Raw genomic sequence first — 19,076 nt, 5'->3', positions numbered from 1 at the left:
TCGATATTTACTCTGCAACTCTTGATAGGCTGATGCTCTAAAAGGAGGGGAGCTCATATTCTCAGAGCCAGCAAACTATGGCAACACATCAACTCAGAGCCGACAAGCACACAATAAACATCACCTGAAAAATTTGAGAAATACTAGATAGTAGCGACAAAATGCAGCTTGATCCATTGTGTGTATTCCAACTCTGGATAGAGCTATTTGGTAATAAATAAATAGCAAGATAGCAGAAGAAACCTCTATGTTCAGAGAGACGTTGGATACTTTTCCCGAAACGAACTCATGTATGCTTTTAATTCATTAAGAAAACCTGCACAATTTAACTTGTCGAAAATCTAAAATGGACGACATGAGCACAATTTTTCACATGTGAAAATTACTAACAACATTGAGGAAATAGCTAATACCTTATTGACATGTGGCAATTGCCTTTTCACTCAACAGAATGACTCTAATAACCTCCCGGCATACCACGGGTCTTTTTGTTGAATATCAGCAAACATAATTTCACAGCAGTTTATAAGGCCACTCACGACCTTCAACAGGGTTAAGGAACAACTCAAGACACGTGGGGAACCAGCAAGAACTATCGGCGAGAAATAACATACCTTCCATTTGCTCATGAGTCACAAGGCCCAAGGATCCAAGGAATGCAACCTTCTGTAAAGGCAAATGGATACGTCCGCGTGGGGTCCGCGCAAGCGGGAATAATGAGCACTTATAACCACTTAAAGATGGCAGCAGCATATAAGGTAGAGCTGGTATGAAAGCCTGCTTTCCTTAATTGTGCAGTTGTTTGTATTAAAACCCGGATCTGTGATGTTTTAATAACAAGGCGATACAAATTATGCATTTATGCACATTTGGTTGGTAGATTATTTATAAGATAAAAAAACAGGCACTCAGAAGGTTACTTTTGGACCTATTTCACAATGGTTAGTAATTTTGTAGAATACAATGTAACGAAGGTTTAACAGAATAATAGGTGAATTAATTCCCAATTCATAATAAGAGAAGTACAGTGTTGGCTCAGGCTATTTTATTATTTAATTTTTAAATAAAATGTGCACGCACATAAAAAAAAATGCCAGCCCTCACTCATATCCTGATGTCTATTTATAAATGTTAAGGATTCATATGCACACAAAAAATTACACATGCAAATTAATATTTTTCAAATTCCGTAATTGTAAATGAAGTTTACATATTTCTACGAATGATTAACCAACTGGGGCATGACAATGAATCTTCTCTAAGGATCACTGAATTGTCATTATTTGGGATGACATTTTTTTTGGCACTGTGGGGCAATCATACTTCACACTGGCTGCAGGGAGGGCTTCCACAGCCCAATCACATGCAGCCTTCATAAATCGGAAATAATCGATTCAATACATGCGGAAATCAATGCATGAAGTATAAGAATACATTTTAATCCAATTAATCACCAAACATTCATTCCTCAGAGCCCAAACACAAGTATTATGATTGTTATTGGGATCAAACATCGAAATGGAATTTATTGCACTTTTTGTACGCAGCATGGACGGGTTGTGCTTTTTCTGTAGGATGTTATTGTTTACGCATGTGATGTTTAGATTTGTGTACAATGAATTTTAGGTGTATCTTGTAATTTTATTGTTTGTTGCGGTTGAACCCAAATCAAGAGCCGAATGGCTCACGTGGTAAATCCTAATAAATGAGACTGAAACTAAGTGAACGTTCAGCACTTGCGCTGCGTCTGTTTCGCATCTACTTTGATGCGTGCGCCCCGTGTGCTTTTATACGACTCAAGCTCACTCACCTGTGGGTTTGCCTCCACCTGGGGCCTGGGCGAAAGTATCCGTGTCGACAGGTTTGCTCGGTAGACAGTTTGTGAAGTCTGCACGACAGGACCGTGCGAAAAACAGTTAAAATGACAGTTGCAAGAAACAAGTCTACCATGAACAAAAATAAAACAATTCAAAAACTCTCTCTCACTCTCGATACGTCCTCTGCTATCAAGATGCTCTATCAAGATGCTCTAAATGCCAACTGCATCGTGGATCAACGTAACATTCACGCTGTCATTCAACTTCAGCTCTAAAAAGGTAAGGGTTCATTTAAATGTTACGACAACATTTAACAACAGAAGAACAACCCCGCAGATTTGCTAGGCACCGACAAGGCCCGCCTGCTAAAAATAAAAACCTGACGTGTCTCCCAATGGCCTAATTCTACCTCCAATTCCACCAAAAACGGCCACGGTGCAAACGGCGTCCGCATCCACGCAGGAATCGATTTGCGTTGGGTTAATCGCCGCACATCCTCTTCCCGCGTACAACCCTTGCACGCTCGCCACCATTTGTTCCTCCGAGCCCACCTGTCTGGCGGTGCCATCCTTGCTCGGCTGCGTGCCCGAAGCCACCACGGTGACGCCGCCCACGGGAGACGAGGACGACGCCGCCGACGCCGCCGCCGCCGCCGCCGCGGCGGCCGACGCCGCCGAGGACGCGGCCGCAGAGGACGACGGCGGCATAGCCGCGGACGACGGGGGGGCGGCGGTGACGGAGGCGGAGGGTGCGGCAGCGAGCGCGGTGGAAGCGGCGAGCGACGCGTGCTGCGTGGGAGGTGGCGAGCGCGGCTTGTACTGCTGCCCGTTGACGATGCGCACGTGCTGCACCCCGCACGCACCCCGCACCGCCAGCAACGCGTGCGCCTTGTGCAGCGGCACCAGCGACGCCTGGGGGCCGCCGCCCTGCACCGGCGACACGGCCGCCGAGTTTGGCTTCGGGCGCACCTGTGCGCAGGAACGAACAAGTCGTTCACGAGCGCTGTTCTCATTGTTGTTTTTTTATTCGTGGGGGGGGGGGAAAAAAAACCCCAACTCCATGAGCGGAGCGACGAGTCTTATGCAGTAGTCGTGAGCACGAGCGAAGTTGCCCCGCGTAAATAAATTGCACTGTTATTACTGCATAACCCAGTGTGTGTTGTAAATCTATTATTAGTATAGGCTTAGTATAGGCTGCAGTGGAGAATGCGGCCACGCAGTGGCTACCTGTGTTAAGGTGGCCGGGTTACGTCCAGTCAGTCTGTGGACCGAGGACAGCTGGGGCACCTTGATAGGAGAGGACGCCAGAGATAGAGCCTGCTGTAAAAGACACACAACAGTGAAAAGATCAAGGCATACCACCAACGCCAATATGGATTTCATTCTGGACCATGAATTAATATCAGTCAGTTAATTTTAACTACTTCAAAGATATCTGACATAAAACATAATTTGAATTGTCTACTTTAAGATCCATTGCTTCAAACTAATTTCATGACGAGACCTCAGGATTGTTTAAGACTACCCAGAATCAATTTACAACTTCTATAATTGTGGGACAACTTTAACAGAATAAGTTGAATCTTACCATGAAAATCACATTAAAATATTGTAAATCATCGAAATATTTTTTTATTAAACTTCATTATTCAGGTTGAAGTTTTACTAACTGAAAGTTCTTTACGATAAATGGGTAAAAAGAAAACTGTTAGAGAAGGTGTGGGAGTTCATACTTCTTGCTTGCACTACACCAAAAATAATTCAGCGTTTAGCCTACGAGAAACCAATTACAGCTTCCGAGTTTCGGGATATGGCTTTGGGACCTTTGCAGCTCTGCCTTACACTCTAAGCAGTAGCCTATGCCCAGAGAGCCTCTTAAAATTCATGTGCCACACAAATGTTATTTCTCGTTGTGACAGAAACCGTGAGATTGGCACAAAACTAGCTGGGAAAAATAACTTTGGTTTGCCGTTCAACTCCTGCATTTCCCAATTGCCCACTGGTTTATACTGCCTAGAGTTACAATGATGATTTGAAATGTGCTCACTCCATTCTTACACACGCCCAGAGGAACGAGTCAGAGGGAACCCATGCTCCCTCGAGCTTTGAGTGGTGTACACCACCATTGGTGGGCCCTGTAATTAGTTGTGGCAAAGCCACATTCCTGTGGCAGAGATGACCAGGCCTTCCAAAGTGCAAAGCTTCACAGTAAGCAGAGCTAACCAGGTTGCACTCATTTTTTACTGACTCCCAAAGGGATTATTGCCTGTAAACTCTGACTGGAATTTGAACTCACGAGTTTGCAACCATTAGAACAGTACATTACACAGGAAAATAAGCCATTAAAATTAAACTAGCCTTCCACCACACAAAAAAGTCACTGTAGATGAAAATACTGTATTATTAAATAAGTAAACAGGAAACTAGATCATCATTGGCTATAAACCTTAGCTTACCTTAATATTTACGCGTATCTTAGTGTGTCCTTACAAATGCATAATCCTCAGAATTTCAAGTTGATTTATCCAGGACTGCTAGAAAGTGTAACTGGTAAACAAAGAGCCCACCCCCCCCCATATAGCACTTGAATAGATTGTTAGAGCAAGCGCTGTTCGGGACAGCACACAAGGGCACAAACACCACACCGGATCGCCTTTGTCTCCCCAGTGGAGATATTTACACACCACACCAGGTACTAATTTGAGGCTGAGTCAACCTAGGGGAGGCTCAGGACCAGTTCAGTTAATTATTATCACTGGTGTTGGCCGTTAGCGGGAATCGATCTCAGGTCGCTGGGTTCGTAGTCCAACGTGCTAACCGCTACACTGGTAAACGCACACACAAACTCAACATTACGTGTAATAGTGCACAAATTTATATGCTCATTTCCACTCCCACCCACCCCCGTTTTTATTTGCTACGACATTCATTACCGCTGCTTGTAAGGTATGACCTTTTGTGTGCTAGTTTTGTTCTCCGAAATACCACTGCCTATTTTATCCCAATACAGTTTTATGTAATAAATAATAAAATAAACCGTACTGTATAAAAAGATTCCCCAAGCAGTAAAACATGAGGCACATTTAAAACATGCTCCAAGCATATAAACAGTTGTCGAAGCCGCAAGACGGTGATGTGCCCTTCACCCCATTTTATGCGTATTGTGAGATCAGTGTCATGTTACGAGACGAAGATTCCATTCAGATCTGTCGCAGAGCAGTGCAACCCATCTTGTTATACAATGGCTCACGAAAGTGGACATCAAAGAGCCCATTACTTGATTCGACCTCTGGTTCCCACACAGTATGGGGAGAGGACTTTCCCACCCACCCGAATACAAGGCGTAAAGTTCATCACTCTCTGTCAAATGGATATTTAAAATTTTCATGGAAAGGATTTAGTCAAATTAAGTGCGGAGACAAATATAATGTGTGCAATACCCCGGCGTCTACAAACTAATCTGTGTCAACGGCAGCAGTTACATTGGGGAAACTAAGCGACATGTCTCGGACCGGGTTCGTGAACAAAAGGCAGATCTGAAAGACGGTAGGACCAATACCGCAGCCGTGGCTGATCATTGTCTTAACGCTGTGGGCACCCACGAAATATATTTTTCCAAGACGAAGGTACTCTGCAAACCCACTGGCTATCAGCAAAGATTCGTTCATGAAGCCATCCAGATATATAAACACAGACAATTTAAACTGAGAAGATGGGTACAAACTGAGCAGTCATTGGAAGGACATTATTAGCCAGGTTAAGTCATAACTGGCTGTGATGTTTAGTAGTTATTTTCGACTCTCTGGTGTTACAAGTTAAATGTCTCACTAACACAGTCACCGTTGCTCGTTTTCCTTGATGTGGCGGTGGCTCTACGATATTACATTGACATGCTAATCTCTCACAATACAATGGCCACCTCCGCAGCTTCGTCGTGGAGGTTGCCCAGCTCTCTAACACTGACATGCAAATTTCTTCACTAGCCCCGCCCACTTCGCTTATGACCCTTGGGCTACACCAAACTCAAACCTTTGTAACATCCTGCCTCAGCAGCTCTCTCGCTATTTTTTCACCTGATGACGATTGCTTGCATTGCGATCAAAACGTGATCTTTTTATTATTGTTTCTATCTACGTGGCTTTACCGAAAGACCCAAAGAATATGAATATAAATGTAATGTATTTTTTTGTGTGTTCGTCATTCGTGGCCGGGTTGAGTCCATAAAAACTCGCTACAAATTGAGAACCTGGATTAATCACAGGATTGTAATCCAGGATCACGGCAGTGCCAGCTTGGCGCGGTAACGTTCAAGCCACCTTGCCACCTCTCTCTCTGTACTCGAATAAAGAGGCAGAGCAAGCATTATAACGTGCAGTGAATGTGTACTCTGGGAAACCCGTATGGTTTAAACAAAACACCATGCCGTGTATTTTTCACACTTTCCAACTCAGGTTTTAAAGTTTTGTTCGACTGTATTTAGGCGGAGGTCACGATAGATCTTAAGATGATCCAATATACACAAAACCTGAGCATAAAGTTATGTTTCTATTTGGCACTTGCCCTATGAGCCCAAAACGTGATGATTAAATCCAGCGCTTACAAAATAAACGTTGCTGACCAAGGCAAAGATGTCACAGAGCATGTGCTCGCCACCTCTCCCGATGGCTTCACAATGCGTGACGTCACAATGCATGACGTCACAATGCGTGACGTCATCGTGCAACGACACACGTCGGTGTGAAATCATCACCTCGTGCTGCTCTCAAATGGTAGCCCCACTTTTACTATTACCAATATCATCATCACCAATTCATGTTTCACGTTGGAAAATGTTACCGGATTCATGATTTTTCTTCCTTTTTACACGCTTTCTATTAACTCACTCTGTTGTTGTCGTTGTATCCTCAAATCTTGTAACTCAATTTTAACCCACTTCCCAATGTGGTAGACTGCAAAATTGGTATACTTATGTCATACTGATGGCAATACTATATTCTATCATAAAAAAATATATTTTTTTGAACTTTATTTGTTATATATTATGTTTCGGCTTGGGTCTAATTGTCCACTGTCAACTCACGTTGGCTGTAAATCATCACGGTCCCTTACGTTATGGCAAGCTTCAGGGCCGCTTGACGGGGTGGTGGAGCTCTTCCATTACTAGTAGGGTACATTTCATGAAAACTTTTTTTTAAAAAAAAAAAAAGTTTTTTTTTAAAATATTACTTATTTGTTTACAAAGCCACATCCATTTCCGGGCCAGGCACGACTGGACATCTGAGAAAAAGAGCTTCACAAGCTCATCGGAATTCCTCCAGTACGAATGAACATGCCGATTCCCAAGTCGGTGTCACTCGCCTGCGGCTGCGAGGCCTTGGGAGGGATCCTCGCCACATTCTCCTGCAGCAGCTTGCTCGCTGTCGTCTGCAGGTTGATGGGGTTGGCCGTCGGCAGGTCAGAGGACGTCAGCGCCAGCTTCTGCCCGTTACTCAATGACGTCACCATGGCGACGGCGGCTTTTTGCGTCACCACGGCGAGTGGCGCGGCCTGAATGGTCGACTTGACCAGCGATATCGGTTTGGCGGCAAGCACGGGCGGCGTCGAAGCACTTTTCTGCAACGACAGGTAGTGCAGTTTTTAGCTGAAAAAGGATCACTCAAAAATAATTTCAAATACGTAATCATGCTTAGTGTCAACTCTTAATTTCTTGGGGTAAAGAGGTAGCCCATATAAAACAGAAACAAATGAAATACAAAACGTATTAGAGTGGAAAAGCCATATTTTTTTCCTATATGGAACAGAGGTGGCAATGTAGAGGCATTTGCGGTCACGTGAGAACCGATTCACCGACCCTCGGCAAGTGAGGAGCAGCTTATAATTCAACGAGCATTGCTGAAAGACTTATCTTTCAAGCACAATTAATCCACAGAGTCGAGAATGAACCATAACAACCTACCATGGCGCATGACAATAAGCAACATTTCTATGAGAAACATAATTTAGATAAAAAAAGTGTCGTGCAAAATTAAATGCTATTCCGCCCCAATAAGCTTGAATACATTTCTTATTTACTCAAGGAATTACTTCCTGCCCATCAGTTCTCTCCAGTAAATTGTGTGTGTGACTGGAACTATGATAACAAATGCGGATAAGATCCAGGAAGCTGACAAGTTACTACTTCCTCTACATGCACACAGGGCCAGGGTTTAGCACTTGGCTTTGAGCGGCTGCATAGGGACACCCACGCCTATCTAGTATTCCACCCCCCCACACCGATGCAGTGCCCCCACCAGAAGCGGCCGAGTGTTCGGCTGTGCACTCTGCAGTACGGCACACCAACGTACAAGTGAGCGGGAGGGCAGCCGACTGGACCCCGCTACGCCCTGAATAAAGTGTCTTGAGCAGCAGGAACAGCGCGTCTCTCGGCAGAGCTCTCTATTAAGGATGCGTGCACAAAGGCACAATGTGCTGCGAGCTAAATGTCAGCAAGACCTGCTGCCAATCAGTGAAAGGCAGCAATGGCCGTTTCGCATGAGGCAAAGGAAAAATAATTATCAAAAGGGCTCTGCATAGACGTTTACGGCCACCAGAGAGCAGCCTTCTGAATGCTTGCACACTCCTTTCCGTTATTCTTTCCCTCAGGAACAACGCAAATGAAACTTCTTTCAGGATGTTTAACCGCCAGCTTGGCATGAAAAGAACCGAGCTTCCAAAAGAAACACATAAGCCGTAAATATCAACTATCTCTAGATGTGCGTTATAATGAAATGATTACAGTATTGCAATGCTAGAGGATTAAGTGTGCCTGGTACATATGTACGTACACTAGCTCATGGGTCCACCACGGGTACACAAAGACTTAAAATAGAGCCTCGCATTTTTTTGTTACATTATTTTAATGACATTCACTCTGCATGCAAATAATCATTGCTCACCCCCCCCCCACCTCTCTGGGCTATTCAAACCGGCCTTTGTCACACACATCTTATCCTATGTAACTTCACAGTTTTTCTCGTCTGCCAAAAAAACTCACTGGCACGATTCAGTGAAACGGCAAAGTACGAGGTTCCGAGAGAAACATACAAATCATGGGCTCTGTTGGGGAGCGTCGGGTTGCTCTGAAGCAGTGTGCACATGTCCCGAGATCAAGGTTGGTTCAAGCACCGCCCATGATGGCGCATCATTCAGCGGAACCGTGAAACGCAACAATTTCCTTCTGCTTGACATTGGGCTCCGTGTAAACAAGGCGTGTGCAGCAGCATTTCAGATAAATGTGCTGACATTGGCATTCGCAAGGCGTGCACTGTTTATATCTGTTGCTAATTTTACTACATACCGAGTTAACTAAAATGTCCTTGGTTTCAGAATGTTTTAGATTTCATAATATTTGAAATTGCGTCAATAGCCATATGGTATCAAATTAATCGTTGGTTTCTTATTTAAGCCTTTTCGACTTGCTCTCCACTTTGGGCACTGTTAAATATGTGCCCTGAATTAAGCACCATACCTGCATAGCAACCACCGACATTGTTCCACCGAAATAGCCTTTCATGTGAAAATTATATAAGTAAAATATATAGGAGGCAGGATTTAAGGACTTCCAGCAAAACCAAAATGTATCTCGCGGACTGCAGTGTACATACTAATGAAGCGCTGGCTACATCAACAAACGCAAGTCCGGTATAATATATATTTTTATTTCTAAGTGTTTTATTATCACAGTCAATTTGAGAGAGCAACAGCTTGCCTGAAGAACGGGAACATGTTTTTAAAAAATTCTCCACAGCACCACTGCTCATCACGACCACAAGCTCACACCAACGTTCCGCACGCAGCTATCGATGTTTATGCCAACGAAACATTTCATGCTTTGTTTGCAAATTGGAAAGACGAAGCAGGCAAATGTGAAGAAAAAAACGCGCGCAAAAACACACACTTCAAATAAGTAAAAATGCAATTATTCGTTATAAGCCTTTAAATGTGTAATACTGCAAATGGATATGAAGCATAGACTGTGAAGCTCACCTGGGTACTTGCAGACTGCTGCTTGATAAGCAAGTCTTTTCTCAGCTGCTCCACAACCTTTTTCTGCTCAAATACAAAAAAAAACACGCAAAAAAGGGAATGAAAAAAAAGTGAAGGCAAGGGTTAATGTCACACACCTATAAGTCAGTGTAATATTTCAGCAGTAAATGTACAAATAATTGAGTAACAGAGGACACATACTGCCAAGTCTGCACCTGCTGCTGAGGAGTGGATTGGCAGCCCGAAATCCAATTTGTCGATAACGAACTCGGCTCAGCAGGCTGCTACTAAGTGCAACTTCATAAAGAGAGGCGTAAACGAAGTGCACGCGAGATAAAAGGGGGCCAGCCCGGGATAATACAAATCAAGACGAGCCATCAAGGCGATGCTGGGAGAGCGGAGCGACAATCCACGACTGATTAAAAAAAAGACCCTCCCCATGTTAAACGTGACACGAAACCCCCATGTATTCTCAAAGCATATGGTCTTCACAGCAAGAAGAACTTATGGGACTTGATTGGAGTTCAGAACGCATGACCTTTGGGCTAATTAAGCACTTTACGCCCCACAAGGAAATATTTTGGGTGGGTTTTTTTAATTAAATGATAACGGTTTCTCATGATGTAGGTTGAAGTGGACGATGATGCAATTCGACATTAGTGAGAACCAACCCCCTTACCGTTAAAAGCTTTTGAAGTGACCAAAAACATTAACTAATTGCTTCGTTATCTGCTTTTAAAACTAACTAAACTCGCGATGGTTCTTTAAATGTATTAAGCGGCCACCGTTAACCGAAATACATTATAAGCCGCTCTGACATTTACAGAAAGAGGACAAAAAACAACCGACAGTCGAGCAGCTTCAGGTTTAAATAAACTGTCGCAATCACATCACAGCGACAACATAATTTTCGGAGTTTACAATTTAAAGCGAAGCAGGAAGGTTATTATTAAAAGCACATCTTTCGGACCATTTGCAGTGCACAATATATTGCCACAGTTTAAAACTAAAAATAAAGTAAACAAAAAAATAGATTTGGAAGGCATCGGGATGAGATGTACAGTTGCCATGACAACTTAAGAATGGCTCAAAGTCCTGCATTATCTCTGTGCTGCAGTGTAGAAACTGGCATAAAACCTGACACTGGCGTGCTTACGAATCCTCCATTTATCAGCGGGATGGCAGAGCATCACCGTGTTTCTGCTGGAAATTACCAATCTCCTACTCGCGACTAGAGATTCCTGCTCCAGGCTATAACTGACAAGAGGAAAGGGAAGACACAGAGGAGAAGTTTTTTTTGTAGTGAGCACACTGAGAAACGCCGTTTGCGAACGTTACAAGGCCTCGGCAGATGGTCGATTGTTGCAGGGGATTTAGACGTGATTAGTTTCCTAATTTGTAAGGACAGGCCCTCCTCCCCTGCCCCCATTCTTCCATATCACAATTTCTATGTCATCATGTTCCTTTTTGGTCCTAAAAAAAAAATACATGCACATGTCATTTTGAAAATATGGCCAACTATATATTTTTCACTTACACAGCCTTTTTTTTAATTGGAGCTAAAGAACAATCGAACAAACTTGCGCATAACACAGAGTATCATCTGCTCGCTTTTCAGCCGTGTTAGTTTCTGCGGAAACTACGCGACTGCAAAAGTTTCCTTTTGGAAGGCTAAGAACGCAGTGCACTTTTTTCGGGAACACACAGCACCATCCAATAACGCAACGTTTTCTTTTTTTTAATAGCATGCTCTGGTTACGAGCTACTGCCCCAGATAAATCAATGGAATCAATAAAATACATAATTAACCACGGAAGGACTATATACGTGTGGGATTTATTTCTATGCAAATTTCTTCGAATATTATAGTTTAATGATTCAATCTTTGTTATATTTAAAGGTTCCCTCCATTTGTTATTTATAAGGAAAGGTCATCAGTCAGAGATCAGATCAATGAGCAGGATGCTGCTGGGCGGGCAGGGGTCACGTGAGCTGGCTCCCAGCTGCCTGGGCTAGTCCATTCATTTGAATGCGAGAATGGTGACTCAGCCCTAGAACATGGACTCAACCATTACGCAAACTCGACCCCCACCCACCAGTCTTTCTCTTCCTCCCTACCACCCCCTTTTTGCCACGAGTCAACAGGACAATGGTTACAAAATTAAATGAAGAAAAGATGCAAGCCTTATAGGAAATTGGAGAAGTGTACGCCTAAACAAATTTCCAATTAAATCATTGTTATTTCCAATTTGTTCGGCAAAGCTCCATCAAAACCTTTAATATTTTCAGGGCTTGCCAGAACACCACAATCGAGGAATGCAAGGAATTCTGGGTATAAGACGAGACCATTTTAAAATAAAACGGAGCCCGAAGCAAAATCCCATCCTCTGCTCCGTATAAATATATGCAAGACATTGTCAAATCATATTTATCACTCGCAGCTTTAAACTTTTAAACGTATTAACAATTTTCATTTCAATATATTTTTTTAGTATGTACACACTACTGACTGCAACAGCAAAATCGTACATTTTAAGCACTTACAGATACTATGAAAACCCATTTATATTTTGTTATGCGCAGCGTTTTTAGAAGAAAAAAAATATGTAATTTACTTTACCTTGTAAGTCTTTAATACATTTAATTATTTGCATTTCAATGTTAAACAGAACATTTCCCTTTTATTGCTTTGTTCTGATAATCAAACAAAAGACGAGAATGAAAAAAAAACACTATTTGATTAAGTATAAAACGTGCGGTCTAAAGGTTTCATGTACACATCAAAGCAGCTTCGTCTCAGCCTGGACTTTTGCTGAGAGCTGATAAAAAAAAAATCTTCATTCAACACCCACCCCTTTACTCCCCCCCCCACCCCACCCCACTTCTGCACCACCCACCACTCTGTACAATCCCAGCAACCTCCCCCATCCCACCCCCGCCTACACACTTTGTCTCTTGGCATGGGAAGTGTATCCACCAATCAACCCACACCAACAAGTTACCTTGGCAACGACTCCTGGAAGAGAGCGATACGAGCAGAGAACATTTTTTTTTTAAAAAAAATCCTTTTTCTGCGCGAGCTTATTACTGGAATCAGCAAGTCGAGCCACCCTCCCGAGCTGAATCCGTAATAAGCCCAAACGCTGAAACAATTCGGAACGTGTGCACTAAATGTGATGTGTTTTTTTTTGTTGCGCCACTTTCACACTCCAGTGGCGGCCCCGTCTCATCACTTGCACATTTTTAATTGCGTTCAAGTCCAGCTTGGTACCGTTGAGGTCATTATGCAAATTCTCTTTTCACCTTTGCTTAAATGACAACAACCGCAGGTTGTGTGTAATGCCAACTACTATCGTTAATTTTCTGGACTCTGTACGTATATTAAAATTTTTAAAAAAGATGTGTTTTTCTTTTGACGAAGGAAAATCCAACAAATGTCATCGGTATGCAAGTGTTGCCAATCACACCCACGCGCGCGACGGGTTTTTGCACTTGACACTGATAAAAATAGATTTTAATTCTTCATCCGACAGCTCCCAAAAGGCAAGAGTTAACCATACTGTCCTACCTGTAGATCAAAGTTGTAAGGCTGCTCTTCCAACCCAATTTTTCTTTCATATTTCACGTAGCAGAGCTTTATAGTTTGCCGTTACTGACGGGAACCACTGCATTCCCCCTTGGGTTCTCGTACGCACAAACACACAGGTACCGAATAATCAGTGACACAAACGGCACACTTAATTGGCTACCATTTGCCATATGAACAACGACGCAGAAGAACACACTTTCGGAGCAGTGACGGTGTAAAGCGTTCTCCCAAACAAACATTACATTCATACAGTGCGATGCATTAGCATGGAAGCAGTTGTCACCTAACGGACGCGGGGGTTTGATGTAGCACGTGACTTGGAAATTCATCAACGCCGTGACATGCCACGTTTCACTGCTGACGGTGTTGAAGTTCAGGCAGCGAACGGCTCCAAAAGCTGTTGTGCACAATTTGGGGTTCAATGCTTAAGCAGGAAGGGAAAACAAATAGAACTTTGGCTCACGCAGGGAATCGCTCTTTCCTTTATTGCAGTCGACAGGGATTTTAAACAGCGTGTGAATCAAATCTCACTCGGCCGATGACCACTCTTGTCTTCCAAATATATATTTTTTTTTTGTGGCGCCATTAATTCATTACAAAGCAGAGAGGGTGAAAAACAAAACTGGATGTTCCAGTGGTAAATGCCAGACAAGTCACGCCCAAAAAGGAATTACGACATTTTGGTAATGTGGTACACTTTGCCCAGTCACGTCTAGGTGCTTGTTTATAATTCATCCCCTCGTATGCAAAGGTTTTGATATACTGCATCCAGGGGTTGTTAATTTTAATCGAGTCATCGATGATCTCATGCAAAATGCGGCCAAATAAATTCGATCATCGGTTAACCAACCATCACCAATCCACACTGACCAGCGTGGTGAATTATATACAAGCAATAGCCCATTACTTGACACAGCATGGCGAGTCCTTCAACCAGCAGTGGAATGGCAAAGGCCTGAAAGATGTTTTGCATTTATTTTGTACGTAACGGGTTGTCACATGACTAAGCAGAACGCTCCACATTGTTTGAGTATTCGCGTGCCAATCGGTTCGATGGCATCTAAAATTGTGCTGGATTTGATTATCAAGTCTATGAATTTTGAAATCGATCATAATCGATTGTGGAAACAATTATATAAAAATATAAACAAATCTATTCACCCGAATCGGCTCTTGCATTACTTTTTTAAAATAGGTCTACCTTTGTTATTTTCAATGGAACTGTGCACAAAATATTCCAAGTGTAGTACGTTTCTATGAACATATTACTTTAACAGTGAAGAGCGCCCACAATATCTTCTCCTGAAAAATGTGATTAAAGCCATTTCAACAAATGAATCGCTTTCTATAATGGCAAAGTTAAGTTTGTTACGGCTGGAGTACCAGAGCTGAACGTTCTGTGCATTCTGCCCAGAGTTAAATATATTAATACAAATCCTCGAGTCATTCTTTACAATGCAAGACACCATATTGTATACCACCACTAAGCCACCAAACTCCCTGCATCCTCAAAGCCAAGTAAAAAACCCAACAGGCAGCAGTGGCTGTGATTTTTCTGAATTGTTTAGAAAGCAATAATCTTTACATGCATAATCAAAATGTCACCCACACCATGCTTCACAAAATGCATTCGTATCATGAAATTTAAATCACCGTATTCCGAGTAAGAAAAATAGAAGTTGATGAGCATTGTAGCCATTAGACCTTCGTCACCGGGACAAAATTACATGTTTTGCTTTCTCAGAGTTATGTCCCTTCCTTCGCCACTAAACAATGCCGATGTGCAAGTAAATACAAAAAAATGCAGTATTATACACGGCAGGACAAAGGCTCGGGCGGTTTAGACGAGTGCTTTTCAAGCGTAAAAGGTGCGAGTCTGATGCTTGCCTTGCGAAATGCCGGCAGTGTCCGTGTGTTGTGTGTGCAGGGCAAAAACGGACGCTAAAGTGCTCCATTGAAAAATAACGATTATTTTGTGATTGCTTTTCACCGTAATGTTTTAGAAATAATATAACTCAATTTGCATGTGTAACATGCCAGTATTTTGTAAGGTACATTGTGTACAGTTTGCCCGTTAAACTGAGGTCACGGCCAATGTGAATGGTTGAATCAAGGTCAGGGTATATTAAATCCATGTCTACATACACCTATACCATTTCACACTACCGATGATTTTTGTGCTGCAAGATGAGAAAATAAATCACACTTATGACAAATATATATTTTAAACGTTGAAACACATCCGAGAGAGAGAGAGAGAGAAAAAGCCACTACCTAAATACGGCTACGTTTCCTCCACAAACTCCGCGTAGGCTTACGGCGCAGGAAAGTTACTGCGGGAGGCAGCAGCATACAAAACAGCATCCCGTGTGTATGGCTGAATGGACGGCAGCAGGATGCCAGCCAAAAAAAGCCAGCAGGACGCTACATTAAAAGGGCGAGAGGAGCTTTGCCCTACAACCATCTCTCCCCGTTTAAGGTCCGCACATTACCGAAATCGCAACCCCCCGCGCCACCCCACCGCCGCGCCCGATGGACAATTTCTGACGCTACTTAGTACGTGCCACGTGCCGGCGTACCAAGAGTGGAAGCGATTACATTTAAAAAAAAATCGGATAGACGAAAATGATATTCGGCATTTTATTTCGTGCCCGTACTATTACAGTTGCCGCTATAAATATTTGAATATCCCCCACCCCGCACGCACCCCCTCCCCAATAGAGCACAGTGTGAAACATTTATTTGTCAAATTATGTTCATCAAAATTACTTTTGCAGTAAGTGGCGCAGAGAGAGAGAGGGGGGGACGACAAAAAATACATTTGACTACGATGTCCAACAATCAATGTATTTAGGCCAGACCTTGAAATGACTATACTTATCACGAAAAAAAAGAAAACCCTCTCTCATCGTGCTTAGAAACATTCTAAATAAATGGTTCAATATGTGCAATAGATTTCAACAATGGATTCCAAAGAAACCTTTTTCAGCATGGTCGCGACCTTCACGTTCATTTGACGAAATCATGGTTACCATGGAAACTTTAGAAAAAAAGGCACCAACATGGGATTCCATGTGTGTTCTTGTATTGTTACACACAAAGCTACATGCGTGGTTAATAGTAAACACGGATCAATTAAAAATCCTCGCATGCGCCAGGACAGGCAGGCTATGAATACAATGAACGCAATTTGTTTTTTTGTGTTTTCGGAGAGGCGTTCGGAAGGGCAAAAAAAAACTGCGCAGAAAATGCGATTGCCTAAATATATACAGTACCGGGTGGGTCTACATTAATGATTATTGTGCAAGTGGTGAGAAAATGACAATGAGGGGGCTCCTATCTGGTTCGAAAATGCATTAAAAAGAAAAGTGTGATTACAAGAGAAAATGAATACTGAAAAAAAAACACACACACGATACTTGCGCGTGCAGAGACAATGCGCACGTACATAATAACGAATCCACGGTCTCGCAGAAAAGACATTTGATCTGCTTAGTTTAGGCAGTGTTTTAATAATTTACAAAGCTGCTGGTGTATTTACATGCATTTGAAAATCAATCACATTCAAGAGATGAAAATGATTAGAGCTTTTTTGTGTATTCCAGTAAACAGCTTGTAGTGTACTTGGGGGAGCTTCATTCGATTTGCCAGTGCACCACTACCAGGCTCCATCTTCCAGTGCCAATCTGCTCTTCCCCCCCCCCCCTCCTTTGTGAAATCTGCTCGACAGTCAATGAAACTAAAAAGGAGAACAAAAAAAATAAGACACTTGGCTTTTGGGACTCCTCTAATAATAAAATCTCTTTCACTATTTAAACGTTAACAGTCTCTGGGTCTCGCTTTCACTCCGGCTACATCTGTGTGTGGGTTCATATTGGTTTCCAGAATACAAACTTACAACTGGATCGCGCATACAAAAAATAATATGGCAAATGGTACACGTTAAGCCACTGTATTGCACTGCTTAAGATGGTACGTTCCAATTTATTCTGAATTTGCACCCCATCCCCCCCTTTTTAAGTTAAATTGGTCTCTTCCAACTTCAAGGCAATTATCATCTGCCAGGGAAGACTGGCTTTGTTAGAAGCATTCCCCCATATGGCTATAACGTTATATATATATTTTTTTAAAAAAAGGTGTCCTTACTAAATATTCTGCTGCAAACAATGGTTTTCATCAGGGTCGATTTTGAATACAAAAAGAGAAACCCTTATTAAGTGTAGGCCAATGTATGTTTAACTGCAAATGGTATTTTTATGTAGTTGAGCGCTTCCGCGGTTGTGTAATTTATCATCAATTCTTCGCTAAAGGCTGAGAATAAAGCCCCCATTGCTCCGTCACTGGGGAAATAACTGCTTTGTTATTATCAGCACCACGCAGGAGACTTCAAACGCTGTATCTTTTCATGCGCTCGGGGTCCGAACACTCGTCATCGTCAATCAAAAGTAATGTTGCCACTGGACTGAGTTAATGCCATTTTCTTGCTTTATATGATGAAAATAATAATCAACTAAGCAATGGATATTGGACGTGAAACAACGCATTTGTACGCAAGCATACATCGCAGCGTGATGCCACGAAATCCTTCCTATACCTTGTATACTGTACCCGCTGTGTGTGTGTGTCTATAGATTTGTGGGGAGCGGTGGGCTACGAACCTGGCCACCCGGGTTCGATTCCCGCTCATGGCCAGCACCAGTGACAATTACCCGAACCGGTCCTGGGTCTCTCCTAGGTCGACTCAGCCTCAAATTAGTACCTGGTGCGAGGGAGACAAAGGCGGCCGGGCGTGGTGTTGGCCACCCACCCCCTCGCGTGCCGTGCCGGCCTTCATAGGTGCTCGCTAACAGCGCTTGCCCCAACAGTCTGTCACAGGCTATACGGGGCATCTTTGTCTTTGTATATTTGGATATAGTACTGTACACTTGACATCTTTTATATTTCATAATTTTATAACTCTGCAATGCAGCGCGAGGTCGATGTTTGTTGACGTCATCGCCCAAATCAAAATTTTAAAATGACCCCACAACTAAATTGTACAAAAAAAATCGATAACTGTCCTCTACCGTAAGGGTAAACTAGGTTGCCCTTGCAACAAAAATAACATAAAAAATAAATATCCAAGGTCTGTTATCTTGATAAATGAAGCAACATTAAACCGAAGCGCACGTACTTGTGTATAGTAAACAGTGTTTTTTGGTCATTAGTTTGTTTTTTAAACACACTACAAAACAGATACAATTTAAAGAATCTCTCAGCAGAGTGTGGGGGGGGGGGGGACAGTGTGCTTTGCTTATCTGGGATTCTTTACATCAATCCAAAAACCTAAAGGGCCCCGGCACGAAAGGACACAGAAAGATGGCAAGCCCGTTTGTTAGAGCAAGCTCCGTATTAATGAAGCCAAGGAGGCCTTTAAAAAAATCCTTTTAAGCAGATCAACAAATGAAGGGTGGGGGGTGGTGGTGGTGGCCACGTTTGGAAGGGGGAGTTTGAGGGGGGGGGGGGTCACAGCTGCAAGCTCATCAATTACTTAAAAGGGAAAAAATAGCTGTGAAGTCAACGCCAGTTAATGGTGGTCATATACATTTTGGTTTTCACTACCCCCCCTTCCCCATCCCCTCTCCATCTATTAATTGGACCGAAAAA

The 19,076-nt window shown here is 42.8% G+C and overlaps 1 protein-coding gene across 8 annotated transcripts in view; it reads right to left on the bottom strand.

The window, feature by feature from the left end:
- The window catches only part of PHF21A (PHD finger protein 21A), a 51,267-nt gene that overhangs the window by 15,493 nt on the left and 16,698 nt on the right, over nt 1–19,076 (bottom strand). For 6 of the 8 annotated variants that reach the window (XM_032949227.2, XM_032949226.2, XM_032949233.2 and 3 more), the window contains 6 exons: nt 9,842–9,904; nt 7,175–7,429; nt 3,044–3,136; nt 2,369–2,785; nt 1,811–1,888; nt 615–666 (listed from right to left, as the gene is read on the bottom strand). In XM_032949227.2, coding sequence (XP_032805118.2) covers nt 615–666; nt 1,811–1,888; nt 2,369–2,785; nt 3,044–3,136; nt 7,175–7,429; nt 9,842–9,904 — 958 coding nt within the window. The remainder of the gene's footprint in view (nt 1–614; nt 667–1,810; nt 1,889–2,368; nt 2,786–3,043; nt 3,137–7,174; nt 7,430–9,841; nt 9,905–19,076) is intronic. The other 2 variants (XM_032949228.2, XM_032949234.2) reach the window with 2 other exon arrangements.

This window comes from Petromyzon marinus, chromosome 7 (assembly GCF_048934315.1).
Source record: "Petromyzon marinus isolate PM22_M1 ecotype Great Lakes invasive population chromosome 7, UKy_Petmar_22M1.pri1.0, whole genome shotgun sequence".
NCBI lineage: Eukaryota > Metazoa > Chordata > Hyperoartia > Petromyzontiformes > Petromyzontidae > Petromyzon > Petromyzon marinus.
Note: the sequence above shows the minus strand (reverse complement) of the source record. Positions and strands in the feature narration are given on the sequence as shown.